The following is a 17,296-nucleotide window of genomic DNA, read 5'->3' on the forward strand; positions in this document are numbered from 1 at the left end:
ATGGGCATAAAAACACATAACCAATCTAAATGTAGAAACCATTCATTTACAAATTCTCTGCAAACAACTACAATCTACAAATTCAAATCGAATTCTCGAAAAGTTCGATAAAAATACAAACAACTAGAATCTACAAATTATAATGGAATTCTTGAAAAAATTGATAAAAAAATCACAAAATAAGGACAGAGCTTAAAATGTAAAACGCTTAGACGCTCCTTGGATAATATTTGTATGACTTCTATCCCTTTTCATATTTTTTGATACATAATAATAAATTTATATGAAACCAAGATAGATATAATCGAATTTTTTTTGCAGGACACAAAAACAAGTCTCGAACATGGATAATCATTGTTGGGGTCGTCGGTGGCGCAGCTGTGATTTTAATTATGACATTCATCGCCAGACGTTATTTTTTGAGATTATACACGATCCCCTCACAACAAAGACAAGGTATGCTGTATTTTGTGGCTGTGACTATATTGTATTTTTTTGAGGATATTAGGGACTATCAAATGCACTCTTTGAAAAAAATTGTATAAAATTTTATTTTATAAAATAATTTAAATGGGTATATGGAACAAAGCTTGTGAGAAAGAAATCCTACTTGTGTCAAAGATATGTTTACAACTAAGATGAAAAAGAAAAGAAAATACTTATTAAAGATAAAACAGTAAAAAAAAGTTGTAAATAAATGTATTTTAAATTTTGAGATAAAATTTATTTAATTTTAAGTAAGATTTGTTAATTTATTTAGGGGAAGTGAATGTTATCTTTACTACTTAGACCTTGTTTTTATAAATAGCACTTTATAATATTGTTGTTATTGTCTTGAGTTTTATTGTTAAATGATTTTAAGTTTAGAAAGATATCTTACACTTACCTATCATGTGAAGAATAAACTAGCAGTTGCCCCTAAAGGTGCAAAGATACACTGAAGGTATGGAAGATTTGGAAAATTTGGCTTTCATCATTTGAGTCAATTGATAATTGTCTTTAGTTTTCCATGTAATTAGTGGGAGACAATTTATACGAGCTATACCATGAATTCGACAATATTTAAGTGGATTTTACAATTTTCTTTAGATAAAAATAATAGTGAAAGTTTATGAAATTTTATTGCAAATGAAAAAGGATATTTAATTGTTTCCTTTTATAAATGCTATCCACACTTCCTTGCCTTTATTCTATCTAAAATTATTTTTTCCATAAATAGCAACAAGAGTTAAACTCATAGATCCCATTGTTTCATTATATTCATGGAAAGATGCATCTAGGATTATCTTGTTCTTATGGCACATGTTAAATTTCCTATTTAGAAGGTTCAAAAAATTTATTAATGCTATATTGTCATTGTAATGAACTGTCAAGGTTATGCAAACATAAAACATAGGGCTTTGTACGGATGCTTATGGTGGAAAACAACTATTGGTAAAATTGTGAGTGTTTTGTAAGGATGCTTATGATGGAAAACAATAATTCTTAAAATTTTCAATAATTTTTTTTTCACAAAATTTTACCAAAAAAATTTGTATTTTAAAATTTTATACAAATATTAATAAAATAATATTTTAATAAATAATAATAACAATATTTGTGAAATTTTCCCTCCACTAAAATAGAAATTACAAAAAATTTCTCAAATATTATCCACATAAAACTATCAATTTAGTAGACTCTTAAACTATCAATTTAGTAGACTCTTACTCGTCCATTTAGTAATTTTTCTTTTTCGGACTCTACTGACTCTGGTTTTCTATTTTTTTTTAATCTGAAATCCCTCAAAGTAAGACCCCACTCCATAGCAAAATTTTATAAAAATCATCCCAAACCAATTATTTTTAAATTTTCACCCATTATAAGTTTGACCCAAAAACATCCAAAATAAAAAAACAATTAAATACACTACCGCTTCAGAAAATCTTCAAAGAAGATGCCCCACTCCACTGAATTTTTTTATCCCAAAGCAAAACACGCAACCTGCTAGTCAAATGAAAGACGAAATTCGATTTACATATAGAAGAAAGGAATGTCTGTAATCCAGTGAATCCACATTTCGGTGCTGTGTGTAAATTTCCAGCCATCGAACTATAGCAGAGATATATGGCGTCTGCCGTTACAGCCAGTAGCAGGAAATCTCCCCATGTGTTGGCCATTCCATTCCCTGAACAGAACCAATTGATTCCATTTCTCGAATTTTCCTATCGACTGGCGTTCCATGGAATCTCTGTCACGATTCTCACAACGCATTCTCATTCCCCTCCCCTGCAACATTTCTTACAGCGAGCAAAAACAGAGTCCCTGGACATTCGGCCTCTGTACATCCCCCTCCCATCGGATCAAAAGGAACTGCAAGAAGATATTCCCCGGAAATCCGTCCCTCTTCTCGTCTACTCGTTTCGATTATTAGCAGAGCCAATCGAGCAGTGGATCCAACAGCAGAAGCCACGCCCTGTGTGCATCATTAGCGACTTCTACCTCGGCTGGACTCAGAAAATCTCTGCCAAACTCGCGATCCCCAGAGCCGTTTTCCACACATCCAGTGCATTTGGGGCCTGCATAGACAATTCCCTGTGGTAATGCCCGACCTTCCTCTGCAAATCGCATTTCGCTGGACCCAAATTTCTTGAACGACCCGAACGGTGAAAAGCTTTGACAAATCCAATCCAATGGTGAAAAACTTTGACAGATCCAACGGTGGAAAATGGAAAGGTAAACGATAGAACTGATTCAATAGGGACACTTTCGGTGTAAATATTAAATTTCCAAATACTAGCAATTGCACCAAATGTTGCAAAGGAATGTCATAAGGCATAATTCGAGAAGCATCATGACATAAAAATTAGCAAACAAAATGCTATTCATCTGTCTTAAATCATAAGCAACAATTTCATGTGAGCTATTAAATCCTTGAAAGTGTCCATTGCCAGTGGCATATCTCTGAAATGAAAATTCATTTAGCACCTGAAATTTGACAATCATATTCTATTAAGTTAAATTGCAGAAGCATCATGACAAAAAAAATCATTGAAGATAAAATTAGTAAACAAAATACTATTCATCTGTCTTAAATCATAAGCAACAATTTCATGTGAGCTATTAAATCCTTGAAAGTGTCCATTGCCAGTGGCATATCTCTTAAATGAAAATTTATTTAAATTCATTTACCAACTGAAATTTGACAATCATATTATGAATATCTATTTCCTTATATAAAATTATCAATCAAAAATTTACTTGTGAATCAACATTGGATGAAAGCATTTTAGTAATGAATCAGAAAGGTTCAATTTAACATGTAAGGAGATTAACCAAATAAAGGTAACCAAATAAATGTCCTTTATTGATCAAAGCTTTTTACAAAACATTCACATAATTAATTCTTCATAGACCTGTATTTAGTGATGAAACTGGTGTTTTGATCTGCACTTAGATTTAAATTACAAGTTTCTTTGTTTGCCTTTGGGATAGTAGGCAATTATTATAATTAATAATTTGTAGTGTTAACATCACACAAATGTACACTTTTCTCCTCTTGCTTTGCTTTTTTTGTCAAATCATAAATGTTTGCACATATCAATGGAATGCAATCCGTTCTATTTTCATAGGCCACATCACTTGCTCTGATAACAAAATAATCTGTCTGGGTACTCTTGCCAAACGGATTTCATAACCAGGGAACATTGCTGCTAGAATATGGTTTGGAGAAGCAAGGAAACCAAGCTACTAAATGATTTTAATATGATGCTCTGTTAAATCTAAGTGCAGATCAAAACACCAGTTTCATCATTAAATACAGGTCTATGAAAGTATGATGCTCTGTTAAATCTAAGTGCAGATCGAAACACCAGTTTCATCCATTAAATACAGGTCTATGAAGGTGCTGCAGATTTGATAGACTACAAACACAGCTCCCTTCTATAGAAAATTCAACCAAACCCTTGCAATGTTTGCAAAGCTCATGGCTATATGCAAAGTACAATTTGGGCTAGATAAAACAAAAGCAGCAATTTCCAAGCCATTATCGAGCAAACAAGCATTACTATGAAGTTGTGAAGTTGTATCTGCAGGAAGAAAATTGAGGAATTTGGCCTAGATAAAACAAAAGCAACAATTTCCAAGCCATTAGGGAGTAAACAAGCATTACTAGGAAGTTGTGAAGTTGTATCTGTAGGAAGAAAATTGAGGAGACTTGGAAAAATAGTTGCTACCTATTGCATGTAGTAAGGCTAGATACCTTGAGTTACGGCAACCTGCTTTAGATTTGGGAATTGCTTCCATAGAAAATGAATGGACAAAATTTGTGCTGGAAAACTCAAATGCCAATTTGTAGAGTGATCAGGTTCCAATTCTTTTATGTAAAAATGGGGGCATTTTCAGAGTGTCTCTTTTGTAACCGTTTCATGTAATTAAGATGGAAACAAGTTTTGTGGATTTCAAAATTTGATCAAATTTTAATTATGTGCATTTTCAGTTGCCTACTATCCTAAATGCAAACAAAGAAACTTGTAATTTATATGCACAGGAGTATGAATTTGTACAAAATACTTACGAAATCAAAGAACACTACTTATTATATATTCAGTAAAAATATATAGTAAAATATTATGGTAACTATTGTATCTATAATCATCATTTGTCGACTGAGAAGAAATAATGATCGGAATTCAAGGAATGATAAGCCATAGCTAGCATAAGATTAATTTGCAACATAACCACAATTAACTACACTGAGAAAGAGAGAATTATCTATTCATATGAGTAATTATCTATATACTCCAAATCTAGGCAAAAGCCAAACCAGAGGGTGTGACAAAAATCCACCAATTGTATTCTGCAGTTCACTAAATTTTTTATTTGAATATGTAGTTCCACGGATCTGCTGAGATGAAATAATGCTCAAGGAGAAATACCTTCAGAAATGTAAACTCCACCATCACTTTTGCACCATGTTGATTCTGATTTTCACTACACCTTTAACCCATCTGCACACAGTGCAAGGTTGCTGTTGGGTATGCTTCTTTGTTTATGGGATATTGCAGTGTATTGCTGTGTTGCTGAAGGATGAACATGTTTAGAGTAACAAAGGTAAAATTTTAACACCCAGTGGAGGTTGCTAGAACAAGAATAAAAAACACAAGATATGGAACAATTGATAGTTTTGCAGAAAGATCTTCAACAGAAGGCAGAGGCAGAGGCAGAAGCATCTTAGTTGAATGCTGAAAAGGACAATTTAGAACAACATTATTTGAACATTTGTTTAGTTTGATGGGAGGGAGGGGTTGATCATGTTAAAATCAGTCCTTCGGAATATTGCTTTATACTGGATGCACCTATACTACCTGCTAAAGGACATTTTAAAAAGAATTGACTCCATCATCACTAGGATCTCATTGGATCAGACCTGGTCTCCACAAAAATATCCATTTACTAAGTCTAAATACCTCTCTAGGTTTGAAAAGGATAGCAGTTGGGGAATAAAGGACACAGAGAGCTTCAATAGGGCTTTAATAAACAAGAATTTATGGAGAGAATTGCAAGATAAAGGAGTTTGGCAACAAGTCGTTAAAGAAAAATATATGAAAAACAAACAGGTTGAGGAATGGATAGAGGAGGGGTCACCAGAGCATAAACAGGTTGAGGAATGGATAGAGGACGGGTCACCAGAGCATTAGGGAGCATCATACATTTGGAGGAGTATGATGAGAAACAAACACTGGCTTCTTGGGAATTTGAGGTGGGACGTCGGGAGGGTAAATGGGATTAAAATTGGTTTGGATGCCGTAAAAGGAATGGAGAACATACATCCCCTATCTGTCTCTCCTTGAATTTTTACATGACAAAAGATTATTTTATATGAATCAACTATGTGTTGATAAAGCCTCTTACTGTTACAGGTTTATGGATCAGCGCTTTCGATCTTAGAATGCTAGTGGCTTTCACAATGGAATGGTCCCTGCACACTTCTCATTTGTGTCATGCAAGCATACTTTTCTCTGAGAAAGAAGATAAGATTACGTGGGCTAGCAATATGGTAAATGAGAAGATAGCAATTAAAGACATTTCTAAAATCATAACAATGGGTCGCAGCTTGGTAGATAATGCCCCATGGAATATTCCAATGAAATTGAAATGTTTCATGTGGCTGGTGATCCATAACAGGATATTTACATGGGATAATCTCCTCAAAAGAGGCTTCCAAGGTCCTAACAGGTGTTTTATGAAAAAAATGCAGAAGACGTGGATCATCTCTTTCTAACATGCCCATTTGCAGTCTCGATTTGGAGAGGAGTATTACACTCTTAATCTACAAGCAGCATAGCATTCGAGCTCCATAGATAAGTGCATTTCTCCGTGGGTTGAGGAGAACAGGACAATTCGAACATTACCCTTCTATATTCTGTGGGGCATATGGAAAATTAGGAACAAGAAGATATTTGAAAGAGACTACCCCACATACAAGAGGCGCCTGTTTAAAGATCTCTGCATATTTTATGGAAATAGGGCCAACAAAAGAGAAGGTTAACTCGAGACAAATCCAATATAAAGAGATTTGGTCACAAAATCCAGATGATTTTTTTTAAGGAGCTTCTACTAACAGGATCTGTGGCAGGGGGGTTTTTCTTGTATAAAAGCCTGGCAACTACTTTCAATTTTGTTGGAATAGTGGTACATGGACTAATAAAAGAGCATCGTGATTAGCTCTTTGGGGGGCACTCCTATTTGCTAACTAGCTAGCTATAGAGGATTTATCAGTTTTGGGAACCCCAAAGTGATTCTGGATTGGGTACAGAGATCCACTTTTGGGCAACCTTCCCTTATCTTCTGGATGCTACGCATCAGATCTTTCATGGGATCCTTCCAGAAAGTGACTTTCAGTCATATATTCAGAGAACAGAACCAAGAGGCAGATTTTCTCTCTAAGAAGAGTTGTTTCCAAGCACAGGAAAGATCTTCTTCACTGCTTTTGACAATGGCATCCTCATCAGCACATGGAGTTTTAACTATTAAGGGCATCACTAACTGTTCACTGAGAATGATCCTCATATGTCTTTTCAAGTTTTCTGTTTATTTTCTATTCTTTTTGAAGAATGTATGGGAAATAATATAACAATGTCGCCGAGAAGGAAAGTTAGAGAGGTAAGAAATCTGTAATGGTGTTATAGACCTTTAGAGACGCTAGTAGATACATAGTGATTAAGATCCAAAATTATAAAATCTTCTGAGTTTCTACTGAGACTTATCTAGAACATAGAGTTACATGGACATAAGATCTGTCACTACTGCAAATGTATTTACTTTATTTTGATTAATGGAAGTTAGGAGGTTTTTTTTCTCTGAAAAATCACAAATGTTTAGCCTACAAATAAATGTACAAAAGTATCGTATATAAGCCAATAATAATAATTAATTCTCCATCTAATCATAACCTCTTAAACAATATATTTAAATTTACACCCCAATTCAACATCTACAACTTGTGCAAAGTAAAAAAGCATCAAAATACATCTTAAACACAAACTAGCATGAAGTTTCATCCAAAAAGGTAGGGCAAAGACTACAGAGTAAACAAAATGAATAATTAATGTTAACCCTGTAACCTCTAACCACCCTTCATTTGTCTAGCAGAGACATAAAAACTCTGAATATTCAATTGTCAATCGCTGGGTGGGGGTTGCTGCATTGGCAGTAAGCCAAAGCGCTTCTTCAGCAAAGTGCGATGCTTTGAGTATTTATCATCTGGAGAAAACCGTGCTGTAACACAAGAAACCTCATGAGATAAAAGATTTTAAAAACATCAATGCAGCAATGCTATCCTCACATATTAATGACATGACATCAAATAAAGTAGTATTATCATAAAAATAAAGGAGACATACCAGGGTGGGCTGACTGTGTTGGAGACCCTACAGGGGAATCCTTCTGCAAGAAAAAAACACATTAAATTAATGTGTGACTCAACATGTAAGTTAGTTTACGCTACATTGCATTGAATATAGAATATAAAAGCACTCATTAGTATCCCTTCATATCTACTTCCTAGCAGCAGTGTGGAAGAAAACTCCACACATAAGATAGCATGCCTTCAACCAAAGGTCATTTACATATCAATCTCTGCATAATTTATGCCAAGAAACATACATGACTATCTAGTATCCAAGTTTCAAGCTTGATCAGAAAAGCATTAAAACAGGCAATCTGGGTAGGAGAGTTTAAGAGTGATGGGTTTCTGCTTGTAAGCAGCTGAATGAACTCAGATATGGAGACCTTGTTTCTATGGAAGAAAGACCGAAATCGTTTTTCTGTGGATGGAGCGAAGTTCAAGAAGGATCTTATCTCTATAAAGATATTTTATCTTTGTTGAAGGGCAGAATCCCTAGAAGATTCGAGACCTTTTTTCTCTATGGAGGGTCGAAGCCCTAGAGGAGGCCAAGAACCTCAGTCTGTAAACAGAAGGGACCGAAACCAGATCTACTGCCTAGATTGAGGAGTTCTGAGGTTTGTTTTGTTCAGATCCATAATTATTGTCTAAGTTGACCTAGGTTGACTTGTGAATATTAAAATGTACCTTTATTGAACTAAAGAATTTCTCCTAGAAAGGATTGTTGGGTTTTCTCTCAAGTTTGGGCTTCCCAGGTGAAAATTTTGTGTCTCTTTGTACGCTAAGTGCTTGGCTGTCTCTTTATGATCCTACTGTCATTATTGCATTATGGTTAAGAACTTGTTTAAGAGATCATTGGAAGTAATTATCAGATTAGAAGATCGTGAAACATCAACATGGTATTAGATGGATGGTAAAAAAGCAGCCTTAATAAAGTTCTAGTCCAAGTTCTATCAACAATGCTTTTGCCTAGGACAAAGAGAGACAAAATTTTTGTCTAAGGCCTTAGAAAACTGTGACAAAGGGCCGAGAGGTCTCAGGATTGACCTCAGGAAGGCCTCAGGACTGATTAAGTAGAGGCCGAACAGCCTCAGAAGTGGCCAAGAGGTGCGAAGGCCTGTGAAATAGCTAGTGAAGTTCTTAATAATTGGACCAAGGATATCATCAACATACTTATAAGCATTCTTAAAATCCTTTTGTTACTAATGAACTTCTAAATTGTTTTTCCAATAAGGATCCTTTGGGAGGAGGATGTTGACATTGAATTCTTAATTTGGATTCCATAAATCTCTAGCTGCTTATGAATGATAATGACACAAGCTGTTGTGCAAAATCTTGGCCATGAGCAGGTCAGAGCCTGTACCAAACTAGGAGAGTGGTGATACAAGTTAAATTGTCTAAGAGGATTTGAAATCTTTTGCATCCCTGTTGATGGAAATTGTTTCACCATTGATTGCCTTTAGCTTCAAGGATTATATCAAAGGACATGCAGATAACATTTGTGGATTATATCTTCTACTTGCTGCATGTTGTAATCTATGTACTGAAGGAATTTTTCATAAGCTAATGGTTCATCTGAGGATCTAAATGTGTAGATTACAGAGGGCTTGTTTAGGCCTGCCTCTGGGGGAAGCCCGAGGATCTCTTATGATATTTGGAGAAAAGACCAACAATTGACACAAAGTCAAACTCTTGTTCACTATCTATGCAAAAAATTCCAGGTGATCAATGAGAGGTTTGAAATGATATGATGGCATCCAATATTGACTACAACAGGATAAATTTGCACAAGTCAAGTCTGATGAAATTTTGGGCTTCAGGTTTGTAAGCCCTAGAAGACCTGAAGCAAATCCTGAGTTAATTCTAAATTCTATGGCATTATTGAAGCCGTGGCATAAAATCGAATATTTTGAAACAAAACCCGAGCCCCATTATAAATTGATCTTTAGACTTTTGTTGTAGCAAGTTTGTGCTTGTTGTTGTTTAAGGGTTCATTAATAAACTAATGTTTAACTTGCCATGGCTATGTTGAGCTCATAATGATGCCATTGACTATAGTAAGATTGTTGGTTGTGTCATGATTAATGTACTTAAGTATGCTAAGTGAAAGGCTCCCTGAGCTAAGATGACAATTGTTGCCATGATGACCAGGAAGAGGTTTTATACTGCGATGTGTATTGCTCTATCCAAGAATCCTTTTTACTAAAGCCTGGTACTGCCAGTTTTGTTGAAACAAGAAGGGTATTTGGAAGAATCATTTATAGAAAGAGTGCCAACATTATGGCCTAACAGAAAAATGACTGATTTAGTATTAAAGTAGCAAGATTGATAGTAATCAAAAGGACAACTTGGTACAAAAATTGAAAATCCTAGACCTATATTCAACATTATAGGTCTTGATTGAGGTACTAAAGACTGCTGATCACCATTGATTGCCTTTAGCTTCAAGGATTATATCAGAGGATACACAGATAACATTTGTGGATTATATCTTCTACTTGCTGCATGTTGTAATCTATGTACTGAAGGAATTTTTCATAAGCTAATGGTTCATCTGAGGATCTAAATGTGTAGATTACAGAGGGCTTGTTTAGGCCTGCCTCTGAGGGAAGCCTGAGGATCTTGGAGAAAAGACCAACAATTGACACAAAGTCAAACTCTTGTTCACTATCTACGCAACAAATTCCAGGTGAACAATGAGAGGTTTGAAATGATATGATGGCATCCAATATTGACTACAGCAGGATAAATTTGCACATGTCAAGTCTGATGAAATTTTGGGCTTCGGGTTTGTAAGCCCTAGAAGACTTGAAGCAAATCCTGAGTTAATTCTAAATTCTATGGCATTATTGAAGCCGTGGCATAAAATCGAATATTTTGAAACAAAACCCGAGCCCCATTCTAAATTTATCTTTAGAATTTTGTTGTAGCGAGTTTGTGCTTGTTGTTATTCAAGGGTTCATTAATAAATTGATGTTTAACTTGCCATGGCTATGTTGAGCTCATAATGATGCCATTGACTATAGTAAGATTGTTGGCTGTGTCATGATTAATGTACTTAAGTATGCTGAGTGAAAGGTTGCCTGAGCTAAGATGACAATTGTTGCCATGATGACCAGGAAGAGGTTTTATACTGCGATGTGTATTGCTCTATCCAAGAATCTTTTTTACTAAAGCCTGGTACTGCCAGTTTTGTTGAAATAGGAAGGGTATTTGGAAGAATCATTTATAGCAGGAGTGCTAACATTATGGCCTAACAGAAAAATGACTGATTTAGTACTAAAGCAGCAAGATTGATAGTAATCAAAAGGACAACTTGGTACAAAAATTGAAAATCCTAGACCTATATTCAACATTATAGGTCTTGATTGAGGTACTAAAGACTGGTGATCACCATTGATTACCTTTAGCTTCAAGGATTATATCAGAGGACACGCAGATAACATTTGTGGATTATATCTTCTACTTTCTACATGTTGTAATTTATGTATTGAAGGAACTTTTCATAAGCTAATGGTTCATCTGAGGATCTAAATGTGTAGATTACAGAGCGCTTGTTTAGGTCTACCTTTGAGGGAAGCCTGAGGATCTCTTATGATATTTGGAGAAAAGACCAACAATTGACACAAAGTCAAACTCTTGTTCGCTATCTATGCAACAAATTCCACGTGATCAATGAGAGGTTTGAAATGATATGATGGCATCCAATATTGACTACAGCAGAATAAATTTGCACATGTCAAGTCTGATGAAATTTTGGGCTTCAGGTTTGTAAGCCCTAGAAGACCTGAAGCAAATCCTGAGTTAATTCTAAATTCTGTGGCATGATTGAAGCCGTGGCATAAAATTGAATATTTTGAAACAAAACTCGAGCCCCATTCTAAATTTATCTTTAGACTTTTGTTGTAGCGAGTTTGTGCTTGTTTCTGTTCAAGGGTTCATTAATAAACTGATGTTTAACTTGCCATGGCTATGTTGAGCTCATAATGATGCCATTGACTATAGTAAGATTGTTGGTTGTGTCATGATTAATGTACTTAAGTATGTTGAGTGAAAGGCTACCTGAGCTAAGATGACAATTGTTGCCTTGATGACCAGGTAGAGGTTTTATGCTGCGATGTGATTGCTCTATCCAAGAATATTTTTTACTAAAGCCTGGTACTGCCAGTTTTTTTGAAACAGGAAGGGTATTTGGAAGAATCATTTATAGTAGGAGTGCTAACATTATGGCATAACAGAAAAATGACTGATTTAGTACTAAAGCAGCAAGATTGATAGTAATCAAAAGGAAAACTTGGTACAAAAATTGAAAATCCTAGACCTATATTCAACATTATAGGTCTTGATTGAGGTACTAAAGACTGATGATACCAAAAAAAATGGAGTTTCCACCTCTTGCACCTTTCACGCCATATAACTATTGTGAATGGAAGCGAAAGATTCTACTTTAACGTGTAGACTTTCTCTCAAAGCAAAAGCCAGAGAGCTTAAAGAATGAGACTTACCTTTAACGTGTAGACTTTCTCTCCATTTTCATTGATATAAAACATGAGATACATTGCCGCTGGTGCGAGATCTTCGGAATCACTCCAAATGTGTGGGTTTCCCGGAGATCATTTTTACCATATGCACGAAGGTAAATGGGGCGCTGCCGTTGGGAGGATGCAGCACCTGTTGCAAGAAGACGACCAACAATGGAGAAAAATTCTATGGTCAATGCATGCAGCACTGACTGGAGGAATCTGAATCTAAAACCAAGCCAGATCTGGCAAAAGCCAAACCAGAGGGTTGAACAAACACGAGAGTTTGAGCTACAGCCACAGCCAGAGGCACAAGATCTGGTCACCACAGGTAGGCCCATTGAAGGAGAAGAGAGGAATCTTGCTTATGGGGGCCATAAACTTGATGCAAGGTCTCGTACCTTGAAATAATTACTCAACACAGCGACATGGGCATTCATGCCATACTAGCAGTATAGTCCCCTTCAAATGGTGGGAGGAAGATCAACTTTGGACAGGTGGGAGGAAGATCAACTTTGGACATTAGGGTTTCTTAAAAAAAGCATTGTGGTATATGGAGGGCGGGAACTAAAAACAGTCGTTTCGAGACTACCCACTCCATTTTGAAATTTACCTGCACAATGTCCAACAGATTTCATCCAAGATTGTGCATAAACTGAGAAACCTCTGCAATTTCTAGTTTTTTGTCATAAAAATCCTGGCAATTTCCAGTTTTCCGTCACGGAAGTCCTCGTAGTTAAAACCCAAAATCATTAAAAAGAAATCATTGAAAACTAAAAACAATCGAAACTACACAGTCCATTTTGAAATTTATGCCCTTGCCATTTGAAATTTACCTGCACAATGGCCAGGAGATTCAAGCAAAATCGTGGACTGGCAATTTCCAGTTTTCCGTCACGGAAGTCCTCACAGTTAAAACCCAAAATCATTAAAAAGTAATCATTGAGAACTAAAAACAATTGAGACTACACAGTCCATTTTGAAATTTATGCCCTTGCCATTTGAAATTTACCTGCACAATGGCCAGGAGATTCAAGCAAAATCGTGGACGATTGGACGATTCAACTGCACAATGGCTAGGAGATTCAAGCAAGATCCTGGACGATTGAAATTTATGAGCAGATTCAAGAAAGCAGACATGGATTCGTAGAACAGTGTTTCATAAAACCTACAGAAGTCGTTATTTATATGGTTTCAAGGAAGGTAAGATAGGGATAGTTTCAATTATAACAAGAATTAATCTAATAGTTGTAATCGTCTAACATGAAATCAGACGGGTCATAGCAAGACAGGTAAAGTAAGAGAAAAGTTGATTTCAAAGAGAAACGCCTTAGGCCATAAAAATTTATAAAATCAACATATTATAATCCCAAAATTAACATGCTCAGCAGATATTTCATTTTTTATAATTTAATGATTTTATCAAAATTTGAAATTACTGATTTTTAATGAAAAAAATAAAAATAAATTAATACTTACCCCAACTTCAAATCTCTCAATATACATATTATTTTTAAATTTAGAAGTTCATTACCATATTCCATGCATAAACACTTTCCAAATTTAATATACCGTCAAACTTGAATTGTGACCACACAGATGGTTGAAAAATTGATGGATCGCGAAACCCTATTAAGTGAATGGTTCAACCTAGATTGTAACTCGCTCCTCCCCAATTGAGTGGGTGAAAAAAACTATTTTTTTGGGAAAATTATTCCTCTTTTACAGATTGTACCTCGATGTCTCAAAAACTGTGTTTCCAAAAATTGATAGATACCACCTTACTGGATTGACCCCGACATTGCACCTCACTTCTCTCTCTCATGTTGAGTAGGAAAACAAAATTAATACAAAATATATTAAGTATTAATTTTTCTGGTTCCAAATTTTGAAACCCTGGGCACTCTTTAGGCTGGGTTGTCTCACGATTTGTGTTACCAATTAATTTTCTAAATACAGTTTATTTTTTATTATTGGTTGGCATGATTAAACTGTGAAATTTGGATTAGGAATATTTAAATTATAAATTAGCAATTTAATATCTTTAAATTATAAATTACTAATTTAATATAGTTAAATTACAAGAAAAATTTGTTTAGTTTTTTATACCAATTTAGTATTTAACTTAATTGTGATCTTAAAATCAGATAATAATAATAATAAACCAAAAATTAATACATAAAAATTCCAAATATAAATCAAAATATATAAAATTTAACTGTCATCTCCACCCCAAAAAAAATAAAAAAATAAAAAAAATTATAAAATCCCAAAATAATGATGAATCTAAATCCAGCCCTCCGAAGCAGAAACAAAAGCTGAAACCACTGTATCAAATAAAAAATGTTAAGCCTGAGAGAAAATAACAGGCAGAACTCGTTAACTTGGGGCCATCTCACCCTCCTCCACTATTGGTTATTAGCTATTTATTACACGAAATCACATATGGAGATGATTCCGTCCGATTAAACGATCACAACTTTATTTAAATAAAGGATGTTATCTTTTCATAAAATTTATTTTTAAAAAGGATATTATTTGCTATTTATTAATGTCATCAGTTATAAATATATAAAATCTTTGGATCAGATGAGTGCAAAAGCAAGTATAAGAGATGATTTGGTAAGAGCATATTCAAAGCAAGCAGAGAGGATAGTGATAGTGTGTCATGGGCAGCTTTATGATTTTATGGTTTTATTAGATGAAAAGACTGTAATTGTGGATAGATTTTAATTAATTTTGAAATTAAAAATAAAGGATAATAGAAAGTTTATAATTTTATTAAAAATAATTTTAATAATGATTAAAATAAATATTAATAATTTTACAAAAGTGATTAACTTTTTTAATATTTTATTATTATAATTAATATATATATATATAAAAAGAAGTGAAGCTCATAATTAACAAAAACATTCAAATTATACATATAATATATATTTTTTAATTTAAGTAAAGAAGTGAAGTTCATAATTAACAAAAACATTTAAACTCTGTTGTGAATTTTTAGCTACTTATTTGAAATGGTTTTTAAATAAGTATATGAGTAATAAATAAAATTCTTTTTGTGAATAGTAGTTGATGGTAACTTCCTTCCATGTTCTAGTTAAATAACATAATTTTATATTAACCTTTTACATATAAAGAGACACAAAGTAACAGAAAGTGAAAAATAAAAAATAAAAATCTAATTTTCTTCTATAACTGTTGTTATTTTTTAGTATAAAAAGTATTTTTTCACCATTCTATATGGAGTTGGCACAAGACATTTAAAATAATATGTATTTTTATTGATTTTACAACCAATCTAATAACATGTGTAATTCTTTCTTGCTCAACATAAAATTAACATGTAGGGTGTGTATATATATATGTCTGTATTATAAATAAGATATTTCAATATTTTATTTAAGTCACACAATTTCATATCAATTTTATATAGATATAGAGATAAAATATTTGAAAATAAAAAATTCTTAAGTTTACATTTTAGAAATTGAGAAAAATGTGTAATGCTAAGGATAAATAAAATTCTTCAACATTCACGTTAAATAACATAATTTTACGTCAACTTTTTACATATAAAGAAAATGATAAATCAATAGAAAAAAAAATTTCTAATTTATTTTCTAATTATTATTTTTCTTTTTGCAAGAGCAGATTAAATTGCTTTACTATGAGTTTTATCCTTACCTAATTCTTAGATTGTGTGTGGTGGACTCCTTCCTTGTTTAAATGTTGTGGGCTATCAATGTTAATAACTCTAGAGATAAGAGTCTTGAGAATGTGTAATTTTAAACAAGATATTATAAATACTCTATACACATCAGTATGAATATTTTTTTAAATAATTTGATAAAAATAAAACTATTAAATTTATGCATAACTAAAACATCTAAAATAGGGAAAAAAAACATGTATTATTTAATTTGCATCTTAAATATAAAATATTATAAAATTTCCATCTTAAATGTAAAATATAAATCTTTAAAATAATTAGAAAATAAAAATGATAAAATTATGATTAACCCATCAAAAACAATATTAAAATTTTAAAAAATACTCATTTAAAAGTTAAACCTTATAAAAAAACCTCTATAAAAATGTGTAAATACAAAAAATAATGAAAATCCCATTCCAAACATTTCTATCGGGTAATAAAGTTTACTTCAAATAAAATAGAAGCAAGAAACACATCTTAAATTTAATATCAATCCTTAAAATAATTATAAAACAAAAATGATAAAATTATGATTAACCCATAAAAACAACATTAAAATTTTAAAAAATACTCATTTAAAAGTTAAACTTTTATAAAAATGTTTGTAAATACAAAAAATAATGGAAATCCCATTCCAAACTTTTCTATCTGGTAATAAAGTTTACTTTAAAAAGAATAGAAGCAAGAAAAAAGTCTTTTAAGATTTAAGGTTTTAAACTTTTCTATCTGGTAATAAAGTTTACTTTAAAAAAAATAAAAGCAAGAAAAACGTCTTTTAAGATTTAAGGTTTTAAAGTTAAGAAGTTTATAAATGTTTACCACTCTTAGGATTAAAATTATAAAAAATGAAAGACTATGTCAAAATTTATAACATATATTTATTATTATTAAAATTTAATTTATAAATTATTATTAATATATATTTTATAATTTTATAAAAATAAATTAAATAATATATATAAAATAATTTTTATATTAAACTAATATTTATTAATATTACAAATCAAATTAATATATTAATTTAATTAATATATAATTTAGAATTAAATTATTATAGAAATTTATTTACAAATTCTCTGCAAACAACTACAATCTGCAAATTCAAATCGAAATGTCGAAAAGTTTGATAAAAATACAAACAACTATAATCAACAAATTATAATCCTAGAG

The 17,296-nt window shown here is 32.7% G+C and overlaps 2 protein-coding genes across 2 annotated transcripts; one reads left to right on the forward strand and one right to left on the reverse strand.

Annotated features, from left to right (window-relative positions):
- Positions 1 to 2,106: 2,106 nt before the first annotated feature.
- Positions 2,107 to 2,583, forward strand: LOC149232179 (flavonol 3-O-glucosyltransferase UGT89B1-like). Its single transcript, XM_089381855.1, has one exon. It carries the CDS (start codon positions 2,107 to 2,109, stop codon positions 2,581 to 2,583), a length of 477 nt encoding a protein of 158 aa, XP_089237981.1.
- A 4,985-nt stretch (positions 2,584 to 7,568) lies between these two features.
- On the reverse strand, positions 7,569 to 12,592 carry LOC149232180 (uncharacterized). The gene is made up of 3 exons (XM_089376443.1): positions 12,391 to 12,592; positions 7,884 to 7,926; positions 7,569 to 7,758 (listed from the first exon to the last, which is right to left on the reverse strand). The coding sequence occupies exons 1-3, from the start codon at positions 12,442 to 12,444 to the stop codon at positions 7,661 to 7,663; spliced, it is 195 nt and encodes a 64-aa protein (XP_089232569.1). The 5' UTR covers positions 12,445 to 12,592; the 3' UTR covers positions 7,569 to 7,660.
- Between the last annotated feature and the right edge of the window lie 4,704 nt (positions 12,593 to 17,296).

Source organism: Pinus tabuliformis, chromosome J, assembly GCF_031772625.1.
Source record: "Pinus tabuliformis cultivar Carrire ecotype Pingquan chromosome J, CPIR1, whole genome shotgun sequence".
Classification (NCBI taxonomy): Eukaryota; Viridiplantae; Streptophyta; class Pinopsida; order Pinales; family Pinaceae; genus Pinus; species Pinus tabuliformis.